At 32.6% G+C, this 18764-nt stretch overlaps 1 protein-coding gene across 5 annotated transcripts; it reads right to left on the bottom strand.

Moving 5' to 3' along the window:
- Positions 1–2188: 2188 nt before the first annotated feature.
- LOC113391994 (microtubule-associated protein futsch-like) lies at positions 2189–18684 on the bottom strand. Of its 5 annotated transcripts, XM_064219233.1 has the most exons (18): positions 18361–18678; positions 18084–18293; positions 17491–17727; positions 17115–17231; positions 16552–16674; positions 16043–16165; positions 15181–15904; positions 13970–14063; positions 13494–13599; positions 9263–10712; positions 8968–9027; positions 8828–8869; positions 5139–5276; positions 4898–5019; positions 3705–3797; positions 3558–3617; positions 3245–3410; positions 2189–3158 (listed from the first exon to the last, which is right to left on the bottom strand). In XM_064219233.1, the coding sequence occupies exons 1-18, from the start codon at positions 18391–18393 to the stop codon at positions 2368–2370; spliced, it is 4689 nt and encodes a 1562-aa protein (XP_064075303.1). In that variant the 5' UTR covers positions 18394–18678; the 3' UTR covers positions 2189–2367. The 5 variants fall into 5 exon arrangements, with proteins under 5 accessions (XP_064075303.1, XP_064075304.1, XP_026483955.2 ...); XM_064219234.1 differs by lacking the exon at positions 8828–8869; XM_026628170.2 differs by lacking the exons at positions 2189–3158; positions 3245–3410; positions 3558–3617; ... (1 more) ...; positions 4898–5019; positions 5139–5276 and adding an exon at positions 7189–8730 and having other exon boundaries at positions 15181–15901; positions 18361–18683.
- Between the last annotated feature and the right edge of the window lie 80 nt (positions 18685–18764).

Raw genomic sequence — 18764 nt, 5'->3', positions numbered from 1 at the left:
ACGATCGACGGATGTAAGTTCGTAAAGCGGTCGTTATAAAACTCTTCAATTATTATCAGTAAACAGATTCAAGTTTGATATAACTGTTTGGTACGATCACGACGACAACGATCTAATGATGTTGATGTTTTAAAATTTTTATTGTTAAATAACAATACCTTTATAATATATATGTACTATGCACATGCAAAATGATCGCGCACGAGTACTGTACTGAATATACTCTGGTGGATTCTTGATGATTCGACGCGTGGTCTGAGACTGTATGGCTTGACCGAGAGTCGCTGCATTAGTGTCCCTTGTGGCGATGTCGTCTTGAATTTGCTTAGGTGATGCAGTTGCGAAGTTTGAGGTTACTGTATAACGTCTTCGGCGATACGGTAGTGTCCCTCCTTCTGTTACCAATGAGGCTGCCTACGTGAGATAGTTTCGGGGTTTGAGGTGACTTTATAACGTCTTTGGCGATATGGTAGTGTCCCACACTCTGTCTTACCGGATTGCTAGAGTAGTGTATGTACTATGTGTTACTGAGCTATGGCTGGTTGACGTTACGATGTCGTTATTGATGTCTCTCATCAATCGGTAGTACCAGAATCACGACCGAATGTTGCAGGGCGTTGCGGAGGCTGTAATAATGCTGAAATGATACGTTCATGCAGTGTGAAGGACCCAAATAATGGATTTCATCCAGGCTGGCTACTATATATGGCGCACTAATCGCTTTATACGAGAAGTGTCGTTTGTAGCAAAATGTTCGTCCTTTTAGGGACGCCTTCTTCGCTCAGTGTTAAGGATATTATAAGAGACATTGTAGTAGGGCACCTAGTTTAGTAATAAGGCTGCGTATATCTCTTTGAAGTTGCTTATCACGTGCAAATAATCGATCTGAGTTCTAAGCTGGTTTAGGTAATCGACTATCGGGTGTGTGCCTGTTGTAGGCTAGAGTTAAGCATATCCACTGTATAGTTATAGATTTAAGTAAAACGTAATACGCGAAGCGTATATAAGGTTTATATATTAAGCTAGTTAAGAAAACGTTTGATTTAGTTATAAGAAGAATACGATTATACGTTTATGTTATATATATATTCATACTTTATAACCTACTACGTTAGAAAATATAACAAATTATGTTAAATCCACTTAAATTATTCCTACGCAGTAATCTATGAGTTTCATTGAATATTATTCCACTGTGTTTGGAATTATTACTTATTATCTTACGATAAAACGACACTCTGCGGATATAGAAACGAATAACGTTTTGCTTGCATTAGGCCGCCTGATGATCGTGCACTTGAACTGATATGAGAAACAGTGATTTAATGCAATGATAATCCAGGGTTTAACCTATTGACTACAGATTTCCTCAGCTATGACTGATTGACTATTTATGGGACATTGATCCTTATATTTATTATTATTTTTGTAGCATTGGCTACTTTATAAACACCACAGTTATGACTGTGAAAACCACCGGACCACGGCCTAGTTTGTTGATTTATTTATAAGTCTAATCGTTATATTACTGTGCTATCCGCTGGACTACGGTCTAGTTTATTAATAAGACTATTAGTCTTTTATACACCTCAGCTACGGCTGTGATACCTGCTGGACTTTAGTTCTAGTTCATATATTATTTAACAAAGTGTTGGCACACTATAAAATTGCACTTCCCATGTTCGAGGAAGGTTCGCCGATCTATGGTTGGAATCTACAGTTGATGGAGGGCACGGGGCCATTTCAACCTTCTCCCCCTTTTATATTTTTCAAAACAATTAAATATATAAAGATGGGTATGAGCGGACATCCTTCAGCTACTCATAAGAGGTGTTAAAGGAAATGGGACCGGTATCTGATACATTCGATTATTATTAAAATAATTAAACAAAATATTTATATTAAAAACGCATTTAAAAGATAAACCTGGTTTTATTTGACTCCTCTATAGTCGATTGAACTTATAATCTCTGACGCTCTAAAAGAACACGGTTATTACACAAAATCAACGTTATATGGATCCTAACTAACTAGACGAACTCACGAGCCAAACCGATATTTAAATATTAGAAATATAAACGTAAAATTATATTTTAATTAAGTTAGGAAGGGAATAGTTACAGTACATTATGAGTATTTTTATTAAAAACATTTGTTAACCAAGAAATGCCAGTAAAAAAAAGTCATACTTAGTACATCACATTTTATTTATCAACATGTAGTTTAAAAAGAAATGACCTAATTCCTATTTATCCTATTTCTTAGGTTAAAAGTGTATCTTGTAATAATTAATTACATCCTGAAACAATATTTTAATTCTTTTTAAACAAAAATAATAATTCAGCAATATGATTTAAAAAAAAAATGTTATTCATCGTCGGAACCAATGCATTCGTCAATAATAACACCACCAGATATGAGAGCTAGTATTTCTTCATCATTCATTTCATCATCTTCATCAAATTCATTGTCAATATCAAAATCAGTTATATCATCTTCATTAATAATAATATTTTGTTTTAAAGCGTTTGCTTTTAAGGGTTTGCTCAAAATTTTATCTCTGGAAGATTCTTTTGAAACAGTCTTCTGTACCGGTTTGGCTATAGGTCTTTTGATTTTATTGTTCTCTTTCGGTTCTTCGACTTTAGGTTTATTTTTAGAAGTATTAGGTTTTGTACTTGGACTTTTTATTGTATTGTTTTCTTCGATTTTAATTTTATTTCCAGAAATATTAGGTTTACCTGTAGGACTTTTCATTTTATTCGTTTTTTTGGGTTCTTCGATTTTAGGATTATTTTCGGAAGAACGCGATTTTGTTACAACTGATTTTTTCTGGATTATATTTTCCATTGGTTTGACTTTTTCAGATAATACATTTTTTTGTGCATGAGTTGTTTCCGTAGTTTCGATTGCTACCATTTTATTTTTTTGCTCTTTCTCTTTAGGTACTATAATTAGTTTTTCTTCTCGGGTATTTGATTCAAGAATTAATTTTTCTTTAGGTGTGACTGCTTCTTTCTCATCTTCCTCTATTTCATTTGTATCTTTCTCATCTTTTTCAGTTCCAACTTCTTCATCATTGTTTGCAAATATTGTATTGAGTTGCTTAGGACATTGTAGGAATCTATAACATGATGATACAGTTATTCTCGCGCTTCCTGGAACAAAATTACATAATGTTTTTTAAATTTTTAATTATTTTTTTAATTTAACTAATTTTTAGATTATGTTCTCGTATACTCACCACAGCGGATATCTTTGGCAGAACAGATATTGTCAAAGTCTGTTATCGAGGTAAGTCGCGCAGCAAATGTATTGGTCTCTTTATGAATGCGTTTGAAACCCTTTATCTTGTATTCATCCAGAAATTTTGTGAGACAACCGCTCTCAGGACGGCAAGAGAAACAAATCTGCGATTAACAAAAATACTTATTTTTAAATATAGCTATTACTAATATATGAAAAAAAAAACACGTTCTAAAGTTTTTTTTTAAATAAAAACGAATAAATGCAATTCGTTTTACATACGTATTTATAGACAATTGTATGGAACTTACCTTGACAAAAAGTGGATTATAGACGTTAAGTAATCTTTTGGTAACATTGAGTCCAAGAACCTGTAAAAAGTTTATAAATTGATTATTACAGTTTGGAAGAAAATTTATTAAAATGGTGGTTATTATATTTTAATACAAAAGTCATACATTTCTTATTTCGTCGCTGGCTTCGTTACGAAGACTTTCCGCAACAAATCGTTCTGCCTCTGTAGGTGGATCATCAGGCAGCGCTTGCCAGACCTGACGAAAAATTAACATAAAATAACTAAGAATCACAAATTAATACCTCTTCTAATTTAATAATTAATTGTAATCATTTAATTAACTTGAATTTATTTTGTATTATAATTTTATTCTTTAACTATGAGTCACTTGTAATAAACATTTTTTATTTAAATTTGTTAACTATAGTAGCGGCACGCTATGATGGCCGTTTTGACGTTTGCCCGCTCATGAAGTTTCGTATTTAATAAATAATTACATCAAAGGAACAAATTGTTGTTCTTTATTGTCAATAGTGACGCGCAGTTAGTCATAAAATTTATCGAACGTGATTTCTAAACTACAAATATTAGGGTACCGCGAAGATAACTTTTTTATTTATTTTTTTGCGTAAACGTGTACGTCACACTCTCACACTCGACCTCGTAGTCGGTGTTATATTTGTGTTGACAGTAAATATTTTATATTTTATTTTTTATATTTTGATAGTAAATGTTTTTGGTTTCTTTTTTTGTATCAATTTATTTCTTGTGTGTAATGTGTTTATAAAGTTATTCATTCTAATTCCAATTTTTGATTTAAATTGATATCGTTCGAATATATTACTTAAACTTATTTTATATTTTTTTTATTAAACCTTTTTAATCAGATACTACTTGCAACAAAAATTTCAATTAAATTACTTGCAAAAAAACAAAAATTTGAATATATTATATCGATAATAAATTTACATTTCACATCATTTTTTTAATGTGTCAAAACGGCCATCGTATCTTGCCGTTAGTATAGTTAAACTAAATGAGGGCTGATTCAGAATTGACAACGAAACGATAACGAGTATGTAAAACAAAAGTTAAAGTACTAGGTACGTTTAATACAGTATGTTTTTTCTATATTCCCTGTAGCTACAAGTTTTTTGCGCGGATATGTTCGGGTAGTCGATACACAATTGAGAACATATTGGGATAGATTATTTCATATTAATATAACTCACCAAGATAAAATTTCCAACTATTATTGCTCAAAAAACAGAAAGGATTCAGAAAACTCCTACATAATTCATAATAAACTTAAAAAGGATACATGTTAAACTTTTACAATGTAATTATAACTCATACCTCAATCATAATAGTCTGCAACTCTTCTTCCAAGACTCTGGTCATCAACCCATTCAATTCAAATTGGCCGCCATCTTGTTTTTCAGGTTCTTCAGTTTCAGCGTCGAGTTCTAGCTTTTTCTCTGGTACGGGATACAAAGTATATTAAATATTATAATTTTTATAATAATTTAACCGAATTCATTTAAAGTAAAGCTAAATTATATGTAATAGTAATTTAATAGGAATAGTTTATTCTTACCTTTTACTTCTTTTTCAGCTGTTTTTTGTTTCAAAGGTTTTGTTTCAGGCGATTTTTGAGTAACTTCCACCGAACGTTTTATCTCAGAAACTGTATTCACTTTCGGCTTCAATGCTTCACGGCAACTAACAGGACGTTCTGGAATAATAATTAGTACATAAATAATTAAGTGATATGAAGATAACTAGATCATGCAATTATATTTATATTAATTATTATTTAGAAAAATTCACAAATAATAACATTATTTTTAAATGTTTAAAATTAGTTTTTAAAAAGTAACGATGAATAGATTTTCATTTAACTAAACTTTCTTAAAAGCTTACGTTTTCCCGAGCGGGAGTAGATCGAGGGACTCATGAAAATTGGGGACTACCCAGTGGATAAAACACGTGAAATCTAGACCAGTTGCTGTTACCGTGTTTATTATTCTTCTCCTGCTAAGCACTGAATGAAAACATCGCCAAAACACCTGTCTATATGTATTGGACGAAATTCTGCCAAACGTATACACATTTGAGTAAAGTATTGGAATAAACTCTCCAGGAAAGTAAAGAAGGCCTTTGCATAAGAGGCCAAGTTTTGCTTTTCCTTGCATTTTTATAATGAACCACACATCCAAACATGTAGAGGAAGGTTTATACAATCTTCTCCTAAATAAACTGCAACTTATAAGTTTATTGTATTAAACGATCCACTGTTTTTAATAACATAGAAGTAATATTTGAATGACTGAATGATACCATACTTATAGAATAGAGAGCATGAGAATGGACCGACAAAATCTGAAATTCCGATGTTTAGTAGATATAAAATTGAACCAAAACAAGTCCACAAAAACCGACTCGGCATTACAGAGTTCAAGTGATACTTAATATAAACAATAAGGAGGTGCGCAGAAACTTCAGAGTATTTTTTTGCGTTTGGTAACGTACCCTAAAGATGATTTCAATCCTGGAAACGATAGAAAGAATTTGGTAGAAGATCGAAACATCTTCTGATCCAATGTAAATACAAACAAAGATCAAGCCAAAGGAACTGAAGTTAGTATAATATAAAACTAATGTATGGTCCACAAATTGAAAGTTAAGGATTATAACAACTCAAAGGAAAAGGTAATTCCAATTATTGGTACTCATGATAAACAATTTGTTAGTTGATTAGAAACTCATAGCAAATATTGAGTCAAAATAATATTTATTTGTAATGCAGTCGAGATGAGAAATGATTGTGTTAATACTGCAAACTGAATCAGATCTGATTAAGTTCTTTCGACTTCAATTATGGTCATTTGAATGATAACAAAGAATATTGCCATTGAAATAGAGTACTACTTTTTGAAAAGACAATTTAAAAATAATCAATTTAGGGGTATCAATCATGCAGATGACTAGCAAAGATAATCATTAACAAGCCAAGGAAGATGACATGGAAGAAGCTAAGCAAGACTTATAAAATTTTAGGAAGATAAATAATTTTCTATAACCTGTAAAATAAAACAAAGCCAACGTCAATCTTAACGAAAAAAAATCCTAGAAAAACAATCCAGTCAGATACTTACAACATTGAAAGTAATGCTGATACTGCAGACTATATCGAACCCGTCGGAACTAAAAAAAGACCTACGTGATGTTGACAGCTGATGAACTACATTTTTTTTATGGACATGATGGATTTGCTTTCTTCGATATTGGAATACCAAAAAAGTTAAAGGATTAAAACAAAAATTCTTACCACTGAAAAATATACGAAGAATGAACTCTTGAAAACTTCGTATTCATCACAGCATAAGAAAAATTTCAACTTTGTGTTCAGTCATACTTGTCCTGAAACACTTTCCGACTCATCGACAACCGAAGAACTGAAAAATTTTGAAATATAGAAATCTTTGATTTTTTTTTAAATTAAAAATGTAATAATTGTATTTACATACCTTTCGATGTATGTCGACGATTACGGCATTTTAAATCAATATTTAATATCAGTAGTTATACTTTTTGTAAAAAAATATTAAAAGTTACGATTAACAAAATAAAAAAAACAACAAAATGTTCACCAAATAAATGCTTTATTATTTAACATTAATAGGAAATGCACAGGATAAAGAGAAAAAAGATCGTACTAGTACGTAGTACTAATACCGAAAATTAATCAAGACAAATAACTTCATCTTCTGAATCAGAAGATGCTAATTCCATATTTTCTACATCATACGTATCAGTCATTTCAGCTCTGTATTTAGCAATCATTTCTTCTACTTTAGACCTAGAAAATTCAGCATCTACCGTCACACACTTGATGTCGTGACCATCCGCTACGTAGTCTAATTGATAATTCATTTTAGAAATAGTTTCAACGGATTCCAAATCCATATCAACTTGAAATATAGCTTTTGCGTTACTTTTAACGATTTTTTGATTCTTCCATAAATTGAAATTAACTCCCTTTACACCTTGATTACTATGTCGTAAACGTTCATATACAAGAGCTGTGTTAACAGCATAATCTCTAGGTATGAAAATATTCATTTTAAAATATATGGTCTTATTTTCGTCCGCTCCTATGACTACCAAAAGCTGACGGTTAATTTTCCCTAAATCAATGGAGGAGATCCACTTTCTTGATTCTTCATTTTCTGGTAAAATACCAAGATATCCTGGTTGACAAAAACCATATTTAACAAAATCTGTCCTACTTTTACCCTCAAGCTGATGGTACTTAAATAATCGAAATATTATGAGATCTTTAATTTTTCTTGCTGTTATTAAGGATAATGGCTTATTACCTTTAGCTGAAATTCTAACAATATTCGGATCGTGGCCCAGCGAAGGCATAGGACAGTTAGCCGATAAAGGAAGAACTTTTAATGATGATTCATTCAGACCCGCATCGAAAGCGTCTTTATCTATCGCAACCGCTTTAAGGAACACGTTTACTTTCTGGAGTTCGTAGCTCAACATCATCTTGTGTTTTTCTAAAGCCCGGGCAGAAGATGGCGGCATGTCTACGTACACGCGTGTACCTTTATCGGTGACAATCTTTTTGACAAACTTCCACTTACCTATATTAACGCCCTCCAACTTTTTATTTTGTAGCTTGAGTTTTGATAATGGTTCTATATTCCTACACCTGGAATGACCTGGCAACCAGATAGCCGCTCGCTCATACCACAACTCCTCAGTTGTATATACGAGAACATTAAATTCGGTGAAATCACTAAAATCTAAACTTAGAAGCCAATCCCTCGACCGCTCATCGCGAGTGATTACTTCGTTTCGGTAAGTGCTGTTCTGTTTATTAAGAGTGAAGTCGGGAGCCCAGCCCTCACAAGTTTCCGTGACCTTTATTAGTTGTTGTATTAAAAAGTCCTTTAATTTATCCGTCTCGTACTCTACTATTGGCTGAAAATCATCTTTACACAAATATAAACTGTAACCCTCCTTTTTATTTTCTTCGAAAATCGGTTGAGGAGCTTCCTGGTAAGTCGGCATGAATTGATACTGAGCGGGAAAGGGCATCATAAGAGAAGAGTTCATGAAAATCCCTGGATTTGTAACATCAACTGACATCATACCAACATTCCAATCTGGAACTAATAATAGAAATGTTGACTATACGATTCCACACTTCAAACAAGGTCAAGCTATAATATAATAAAAAATATATACAATTAAAATAATGTTACTTACTTTGTTGTCCGTGTAATCTAGGTGGACTAGGCTCATGTTGATCTGTAAAAGTCAAAAAATCACATTTTTTTTATCATGAATACTCTTAGTTAATGTAAAGCGTATACAGCTAAGTAATATTAGAAGAGGAAGAGTCTTACCTTTAATAAAGTTCGGTTCAGTTGATCGCCTAGAATTTTTTGCAGGAACATCAGAATCATCTGCAAGTTAATTATATTTATTATTATTTATATTTTAGATGTGATTTACTTTTACATTTATCATGTTCTTAAAATAGGACAGGACACCAAGTTTAATTAACATTCTATTTTTAAAAAATGTATGCATATATTATTATATTATGGTTTAAAATGCTTTAATATGAGAACGTTTTAATAAAATTGCCTAGAATATAAACAATTAGAATGTGAAAGTCGGAACCATTCTTATTCTTACCTTGAGCAACTCGTTTCATACTTCTATAGTGACTAGGCAAGCTAGATACTACTTCATCGAAAATATTTTCTTCATCCCTCTGAGTGTGTTTTGCGTTAAACTTAATTACCATTTCTATAAAAGAAACGTCCTTATCCCCAAATAGTTCATGAAGTTTCCGTCCCAGTGTCCATTTAAGTTCACTTTGAACCCGTTTTTTAATCTCGTTGGGCAAGGCACTGCCATATTTACATAAAATCTTTTCGGAGATTTCGTCTATTGCTTTACTCCTCTTTGCTTTGATCGTTGGGCTTAACGCGTGTCTTTTTTGTGCGACGTCGATTTCGAAACGCGGTTTTTGTGCAATGTTTTCGCTTAAGCTCTTCACGTCATCAGTCCTTGAAAATATTTCCTTAGAATATTCTTTACTTTGATCATCACGATTGCGTCTTTCATCATAAGAATCTTGTTTATAACGTTCATACTCGTTAGGAATATGATCTTCATCACGACGTCTATCACTATTGTAACCTTCTTTTTTGTGTTCACCTGTCCTGTACATCACAGCTTTCTTTGTAAAATCCACGGCTCTTTTGTAAACTTCATCGATCTCCTTTTGCAGTTGCTCTTGCTTTTCTAATATTTCCTTTTTTTTTTCTTCTATGCGACCAGAGTATTCTTCTCTTTTGCGTGGTATGTCATCTTTTCGTTCATGATCGGATTTATAACGGGTAACTTCACGGTCCTGCCGTTGATATGCTTTATCAACCCTGTCGGAATGAGGTTTGTGAATTTCGCCTTCACGGATATAATCGCGATGACCTTCAAAGTCTTTCCTCGTATATTCCTTTTGTATGCGATTCTTATCCTCTAAACGAGATGATGACTCCTGAGGACTCGACAGAGGAAGGGGTTTCCATTTTTCAACCTCTTTTCGAATTCTGATTTCTTCTTCAAAATCCCTTCTGTTGTCAGCGGGTGGGTAATCATCGCGTTTTTTTTCTCTAGGTTCCCAGACGGGAATATGTTTTTCAATTTGACGGTCATGAATTATCGATCTATTTTGATGCGAGTAGTCTTCTCTGACACCTTGTCCTGGCCAAACAGGGGGCGGTGGTGGGTCATGGGCTTCAGGGCTTCGTCGTTTCTCAAGGGCCCAAGACCGCCGAGGAGAACGGGGGGATGGTGAATGACGTTTGTAACGATCCCGCAATGGCGATCTTTCGCGCCTTGGAGATCTAGAAGTACGAGACCTGGATCTCTTCGATTCCTGTTCTATTGGTCTTTGTTGATCCGAAGCTCGTTGTATATCAAACTTCTGAAGTCTTGATACATCTCTTCTATCTTCTATGATATTCTTAGGTGGAAACGCCTTTTCCCTATCTTGCCAATCTTGTCTTGATACAGGATATTGTACGTCCTCGCGGACGTTGTGACGGTAACCACCTGAGTATATAGCTTCATCTGACGCCTGTAAATTGAAATGTAATATGCAAACACGAAAATGATAGTCCTATTATACATTTTTAAATATGTATAGCATCAATATTATATTATTTTTATCATTTCAAAAAGATAAGAAACATAGAATTGGTAAAACGTATATTCATTTTATTAAAAAAATGTAAATAACAAACACTCTTTTTATCTGAAAAAGTGTAACCTCAAAATCTAGCAAATTATATTTTTAATTGATGTACGAGGTCAGTTCTCCTGTCTTGTTCGTGTATTCCATTTATTCAAGTAAGGTTTTCCGAGTTTTTTTCTGCATTACAGCTTCTGATTACAGCCACAAGCTATAGTCAATTAGGTATTGGTTTTCTTGAACAGCCAATTAATTTTAAAAAATGTTCATTAATTTGTTCGATATTTTCTTCTCTATCTTTAATACCTTTACCATACTTACTATTTTCGCTTCGAAAAACACCTTTTTCAAAACAATGACACAATGAAGTGAGTAAACACAGTTTTTACTTAATCGCCTTGCGTAATTCACCGACTTTAGGTAATACCTTAGTATTAGCAAATTTAAACTTTGAATTTAGGTGGTCTTCAATAGTATCAGCTACAATGTACCTCTTGTTCTTTAATAAACATAGCTTTTATATCTTTTATACTCTTTCTTGTGATGTCTAATCAAATTATGATATCTCAATGATTAAATGTCGTATGTTTTGTTTGAGGCATAGTAATCTTTTATATTTTCATACTCCCAAAATTTTATTTAAAAACCATCTACCGAAATTAAGGGAAATTGATTATCTGATGAATCATAATATGTTTGCAATTTTCTCATTTACATCGCATGGAAAAGTTTAATGCAAACTATTCTTGGGTATATATACATTTGCTGGTGCCTTGATTCTCCGCCAGTTAGTGTTTATTGCACCTAGATGCTTTATCGAGAAATACTTAACACGAAATGCCCCTCCTTGTTTTGTGAATTCTGATCTAATTAGAGTCAAATATGGTAGCTAATCAACAGAATTAAAAAAATATATCCATATTTTCTCGAACCTAATAGTCGTTTATAAAATATCTAGTCCAAGTCCTTCTATTACAGTTTTATATTCAATTATCAATTTTAAAGTCTTCGAAATTTTATAAAGAAAAATAGAAAAGTCATTATTTGTGTCGTTATTAACTTTTAACGTAAAATACGTGGTCTTAAATGAAATTTCCATTAATAATTGTGATTACCTGTTGAATCGATTCGATGTTCTTAAAGCTGCACCTAATAAGATATACCAGAAGTACCACGACGATAGTTATGTAGTCACAATGCCATTGTCATTCGCCATAGATCATCTTTGTGTATCATCGAAAAATTCCCGTTTTGCTACTACAGCAAGAGATTCAAAATGCCATCGAATTAAGTACGGATCCGGTGAGGTTGTTAAGCACACAATGAGAAAAGGCTTTACCTTAACTATGTCTAACTACAAAACAGTAGTGACTAGCGAGTCTTCTACGACTAACGGTGGACTCGTTCGGTGTCGATTTTAAGTGCCCCTGTTTTGTTCGTCATTATAATCAAAGAAATCCACGAAAATAGTCTTGAAATGCTAATTGTTACTCATTTGTTTGTTGAGAAATTTCTTCAAGCAGATTGTATAATCCCAAATTGTAGAACCAACCATCTTTGTTTGAAATTGTATCACTTCCAGTCTTTTTAATTTCAATTTCCTACATTGTTATAAAATCCATGGTCACCGAATTCTCAATAAATTAGCAGCGATGCGTTTTGCAATTTTTTTATATCATTTAAAATCTCTTGAATTGTCTCATTTACTGTTAAATGAGAACTATTCCTCCACAATCCATTGCAAAATATTATTTCTGTATATTTTGCTAATAACTCATTAATAAACTATTATTATAACAAAATTTCCCAACTTAACATTATGATATAGAGCCAATTTCTATATTTCCTATGACATTTCCCAAAACAAACTTTTCGTTACATTTCATCGTTTCGTTCGTACTTGTGTCATTTTTCATTTACTCAAAAATGATCATTGATTTAAATATTTCATTTTTAGTAAAGTTCCCACTTTACTAAAAATGAAAATCTATTAGTAAAAAATCACCAAATGAATCTTCAAAAACCGGAATCAATACTTTCCCAGTGAGCTTTATATTTTTTTATTAGCATTTTATTTTCAAGTAATATAACACATATTACTTATAAAATAAATACAATATTTGCATTTTGCAATCCTTAAATATTCCATAAACAGTAATCCATAGATATTCTTCATCAACTCTAAGTTCATTGTGTTCTTTAGATTATTTCAATATATATATATATATATATATATATCCGAAAACGACAAACTAATAAACACAGCTTGAGAGATATTTTCAACCACATTCTTCACAAACACCAACATTTCCTCATATCATTATCATATAATTCAAATTTTCATTTATTAATAATTTTTTCTTGACCGAAGTAATATAATTGTAATATTTCACTAGCTCATATTCTCGGTAGATGTTAAGATGCTGCATTAATTGGAATCATCGGTAACTATTTGACCTAATTTTAACATTTAATTCTTCGTCTGAAATTACTTTAATTCACATAAAACAAACTAATTACACCAAACTTATCCCAATGTCCCTTAACTTAACTAATCTCCACTATAAAATAATCACAATCAAGCTCTGAAATATTAAGTTTAGTTTAACTTTACAGTTAATTGTTATATCTGATGTGGTTAAGTTGTCCTTAATAACTTAGTCTTACTTGTGTTTGTGGCTCGTATGCTGGTCTAACGCTCTTGATGTTACTAGCTCGACGATCCTCTTGGTAGTCCTGAGTCTTGTCGGTGTGGAGACGTGGCGGTGAGTACCTTCGTGAAATATAATTCATAGTTTGAACACAATTATATATTTATTTTATTTATAACAGAGGACTGGCAAATATAGGCAGGGCAAAGAACGGTAGGAAAGATTAGTTTAGTTCATTTTGGAATAAATATTTATATATTATATATAGTATTATGTGAATGAAATACCAAAAGCAGAAGTCGACTTTTTTTTCTAGCTACCCATGAATTAGAACATAGGCCATCCCCGTTTAAAATTATCATTGGACTCTGGGACATCTGTTTGTATTTACTTGAAATTATATAAAAAAAGTCATAGCAATGTTGTGTAATTAATGATCTTAGGAAAATCTAATGCGTTTGAAAAAAAAAGCAAATGTCCTGCAGTTCCCACCTTCCTTGCCTCCGTGGAGACTCTTGTCTGTGCGACGCTATTCCTCTCGGAACGACTCGGCTTGGAGACGGACGGCTTGTAGCTCGCCGGTCCACTGTTCAATTAATAACATATTTATTATGGAAATAAAAATAAAATAAGACACATTATTAAAATTGAACAAATAATATATTCCGTTGTATCGATATAAATGTAAGTAAAATGATTATAAGCGTTCAGTTTTGTTGATGGTAGGGCTAGTCTATAGGCAGTGGTGACCACTTACCATCAAGTAGCCATTTGCTCGTCCGCCTACATATAACATAAAAAAAAGAAAAAGGACTACATATAAGAAATAAAGAGAGTGACTAGTGGATTATAATAGAAACTAAAAAACTATCATTTATGAAATAATAATAGTATCAGATACCATTAGTTAAAACTTAAAATAGTCAATTAAATCATATTATAAGCTTCGTTTTATTTTCTCACTTTTTTATCGTTATCTCTTGACCGCAATCTGTACAGCTTTGTCAAGATGTTATCGACTATGGACCGAGCAATCCTTTCAATTCCCTACAGTAGTGCGATTTTTTTTAGTACTCACTTCGTATTTCACTCGTAAAATTTTTACGACCGACTTACGGTAATCACAATAAGTCAGAATTCACCATTCTGATACGTGTGTCCTGTAAACTATAATGTCGTATATCATAATCTGACATTTCACGCTCTTGTACTGAAGTGAGTCGTGAGTTTCATCTTACAGAATACCTGTACTAATAAAGGCGTTACAATATAACACAATACCTTCATAATGCACACAACCATATAGCTGAAGCTACTAGCAAAGAGCTTAGGAATTTCTACCGAAATAGGTCTGATGTAGTTTAAGGCTTGTAAAAATATGCAGATTTAAATTAACCTTTAATAGATATATGAAAATACGAGCAAATGAACTACTTGATAGTATATAAATGGCCATCATCGCCCGAAGCTGGCACATCACCAATGCGCCACAAACCTTGCGAACTAACAAGTTACCATTACGGCATGTTGCATTAAGTAGAATATTGAACTAAGAGTTAATATTGACTTGGTGTCACTTACTCACTTGACACCCACTTATCAGATATTCTACCGCTAACATGGGCCGCCTAAGTATGACATAAAAATTAAAATCTACATATTCTCTAAATGTTCTCTAAACGGCAAATAAGAAAGTAACTTACTAGGTGAGTGCGCAGGTGGGGAGACTCTTCTTCCACGCTCATACTCTTCTTTTTTAACTTGCGGGGAGATCCTTCTATGAGATGGCGAAAACTTTCTTATAGGAGACATTTTTCTTCCTGGAGACACTTGTCTGATTTGGGGAGTTTGTCTGCCGGTTGGTGAAAATCGTCTACCATGCGGTGAAATCTGCCGTTCTATGACCATAATAGATCTGCCGGGCGGCGAAATTCGCCTGCTAGGTGACAGTCTCCTACCAGGTGACACAGGCCTTCCAGTTTGAGCAATATGTCTGGCAGATGGTGAAATTCGCCTTTCACTTGGCGATATGTCTCTGCTAGAATGCATAGCTCGATTAGGTGGAGAACTACGTCTTCTCGGTGAAGGCCTACGGCCAGGCGAACGCCTATCCTGGTAGATAGGTTGTCTGCCTGGAGGGGAAATTCTTCTTCCTGGCGATCTACGACCGGGCAATATATTCCTGCTTGGGTGCGAAGTGTCTCTATCTGAAGGTGAAATTCGTCTTTCTGGTGCCGTGTCTCTGCCATAAGACCTCCGTGGCGGCGAAAATTGCCTGCTCTTATCATATCCTTTGTAGGGGTCTTCTGATTTGGACGGCACCTCTGGTATGGACTTGATTTGATTTACTTGGGGATACTTCCTATCGTCATATAACTTTTTCTCATATGCAACTATTGAGGGTTTTTCAAATTGCTTCTGTTGCTGCTAAAAATATTTAAAAAGTATCAATAATTTAATATTTATTTGTTCAAGCTATTAAAAATACAGATTTATAATTATTCAAAGAGTGAAAGAAAACTTAAATGTTAAAGTTTTTTTGTTGTCTGCAGCATTTGCAAATACCTGTGAGGCCCAGGGCGATGGTTGAATTTGCACCGGATAGTTTCCAGATCCTTGGCTATGTATGTATGTAGCACTTACGTTGTACTGATTGGGGCCTTGGAAATTGTCTTTCATTATTGTTATCTGAAAAATAAAGATTAACTGGTTAGAGCACGTAAACAAACAAATGTAGGTTCAAACCCAGGAAGCACTGCTGATTTTTCATGTGTGTCATTTATGTCCAAAATTCATCTTATTCTCGGACAAAAAGGAAAATATTGTGAAGATACCTGCATGGTTTGGATAATTGTGGAATGAATATCCAAAAAACCAAATTGGAGCAGCATGGCGTAAAGAATTCCAAAAATTGCCAAAATAAATATAACAAAAATGTATAATTACATTTTCGATGTTCGCATCTCAATATACAGATAGAATTTCAATAATACAACTACATTCAATGTTAATTACAAATATAACGGATATATGATTGATAATAGAAATAAATTATTTAATAGTAAAACACTAACTGGTTTCTCTGTCTGCATTTCATAGTTCTGAGTCGGGTATCTGCTGGACTGGATTGGTCGACTGGCCACCGGTACTTCTCTCAACGTAGATGGAATGTTCCTTTGATGATATGTTTCTTTAGGCTGTAACATAACTATTACTTTATCTAATGTAATTTAATATTATTAAAACTCTTAAAAAAACATTATTGGAATGTTCGAAAGATTGCAATCTTTAATATAAATAACAATACAACAAAACTGTGCCTGCCTATAATTATAGCAAGCTATGACACGTATATTTATTGTTGACACAAATATGCCCTTGGTTCCAAGCTCTAGCACGTAGAGCATTGTTTATTGGTGCAGTATTGTATACCTAGGCTATACTACTATACCTATGGTATATGAAAATTAGAATATTATATTACAATTAAATGAGGAAACAAGCTATAGCCTATTCCAATCACGGGAGAAGCTAATAAAAAATAAACTTTTTCATTGAATTGATGTTCGAGATCTCATTTAAACCATAGTAAATGTTGTACACAATATAAATAAACATAAGTTTAATTTATACTCACCCCTAAGCTAATTAGGTTGCTTTTAGGGTTATATCCATATGATAGAGTTTCTTGAGGTCCACGGCCAGTAGGAACTGTGTCTCTTGATTCCAATTGAGACTTTAAAGGTGGGTTTGTCTGAAGAAGACAATAAATTTTAAATGACTTTATAAAACACTATAGACATACCAAAAAAAAATGTCTTATTTATTTATAAGTTTACTCAGAAATAAGAGATCAGGCCTATTTTGAAGTATTAATAACATATTTATTAATATATATTTTGGGAATGTTCAATTTGGAAACAAAATAGTTGTATTCAAAAACAAGTATTTAAATTATTATTTATTAAATATAGCAATATGTATATGCATATTTCCATAATAATAACCCTTACTTGTGGTCCATAAGACATATTTATTGGTGGTTGTTGTTGATAACTATAACTATTGGGTAATTGGGTTTGGACTGGCTGATTAGATGACCATTGATTATTAACGGCCCATGGTGTAGGCCGAACAGTTTCGGCTAGTCTATTACTGTTCCTCTCATTAAACCCTTGGCTTGAATACTCGTTTCTGGCTTGGTAATTATCCCTTGTGTCAAATGAGCTTTGTTGTGGAATATTTGTAGGCTGGTGTAAGTTACAAAATGTTATAATGTTAGCAAATATTACAAGATCTATTTCAAGCTTATATACCTTAGTTCTAATTTTAGAGCAAGTATTAATTTACAAAAAAAATCAAATGTTTCAGTTATATATGTTAAAATAACAGTATTAATATAGTAATTGTAAAATTTTGTTTAAAAATTTTAAAAAAATAATATACTTTTCATTCCTATCTTGCTTTAACTACAAAATTAGTGCAAACATTTGGCTACTATCAATGTATGTCAATTTGGCAACAAAAATTACATTGGATAAAAATAGTACTAATCAAAGCTATCTAGTTAAAAAGCAACACATGATTATGTCTTAAAATAACTTACAGCCGATTTCCCTACAGGAGTGAGTCGTAGTGTATTTCCTGACATCCGATAACCGCTCAGGCATTTTATTATGTGATTTCCTTCAGAATCATTTGCAAGGCCAACACGAACTTTCTTTGTACCGTCGTTTTCATTTACCAAACAATCGAGAATGAAGTCATTTATATTGCATTCTTGTTTTATTAGTATTTTTAAATCCTGATACTTCGTCTGAAACAAAATATTTTTATAACCAAAAATTTCAGAATGTTATGATCGATTTTATTCGTATACTTACAGTAACAGGCAATCCGTGAATTGTAATCATCATCTTAAACGGACTTTCAACTAAAAATCATCCAACAAATCCGTCTTAGGTTTTTGCATTTTTTTTTAAAATTAATACTATTAGGAATACTATGACAATGAAGGCTAAAGCGTAGTGAATGTAACACTAGACAGTTAGACACATACATACGATCAATACGTTATAGTTATTTTTTTTGAGATTCTAATTGATACGAAGAGTACCTAATAACCTTTCCTATTTACTGAATGTCTATATAAATTAGTATTTAGTAACCATAGTAATAAAACTATTTATGAAAAGATTGCAAGCAGAATAAACTTTGAAATCTTTGAATTGAAATAATTTCAAAAGTCACAGAAATCACGAAGTAGAATTATTGAGCACAGATACAT

The sequence above is a fragment of the Vanessa tameamea genome, chromosome 27, assembly GCF_037043105.1.
Source record: "Vanessa tameamea isolate UH-Manoa-2023 chromosome 27, ilVanTame1 primary haplotype, whole genome shotgun sequence".
Taxonomy (NCBI): domain Eukaryota; kingdom Metazoa; phylum Arthropoda; class Insecta; order Lepidoptera; family Nymphalidae; genus Vanessa; species Vanessa tameamea.
This window is presented reverse-complemented; position numbering and strand designations above follow the sequence as displayed.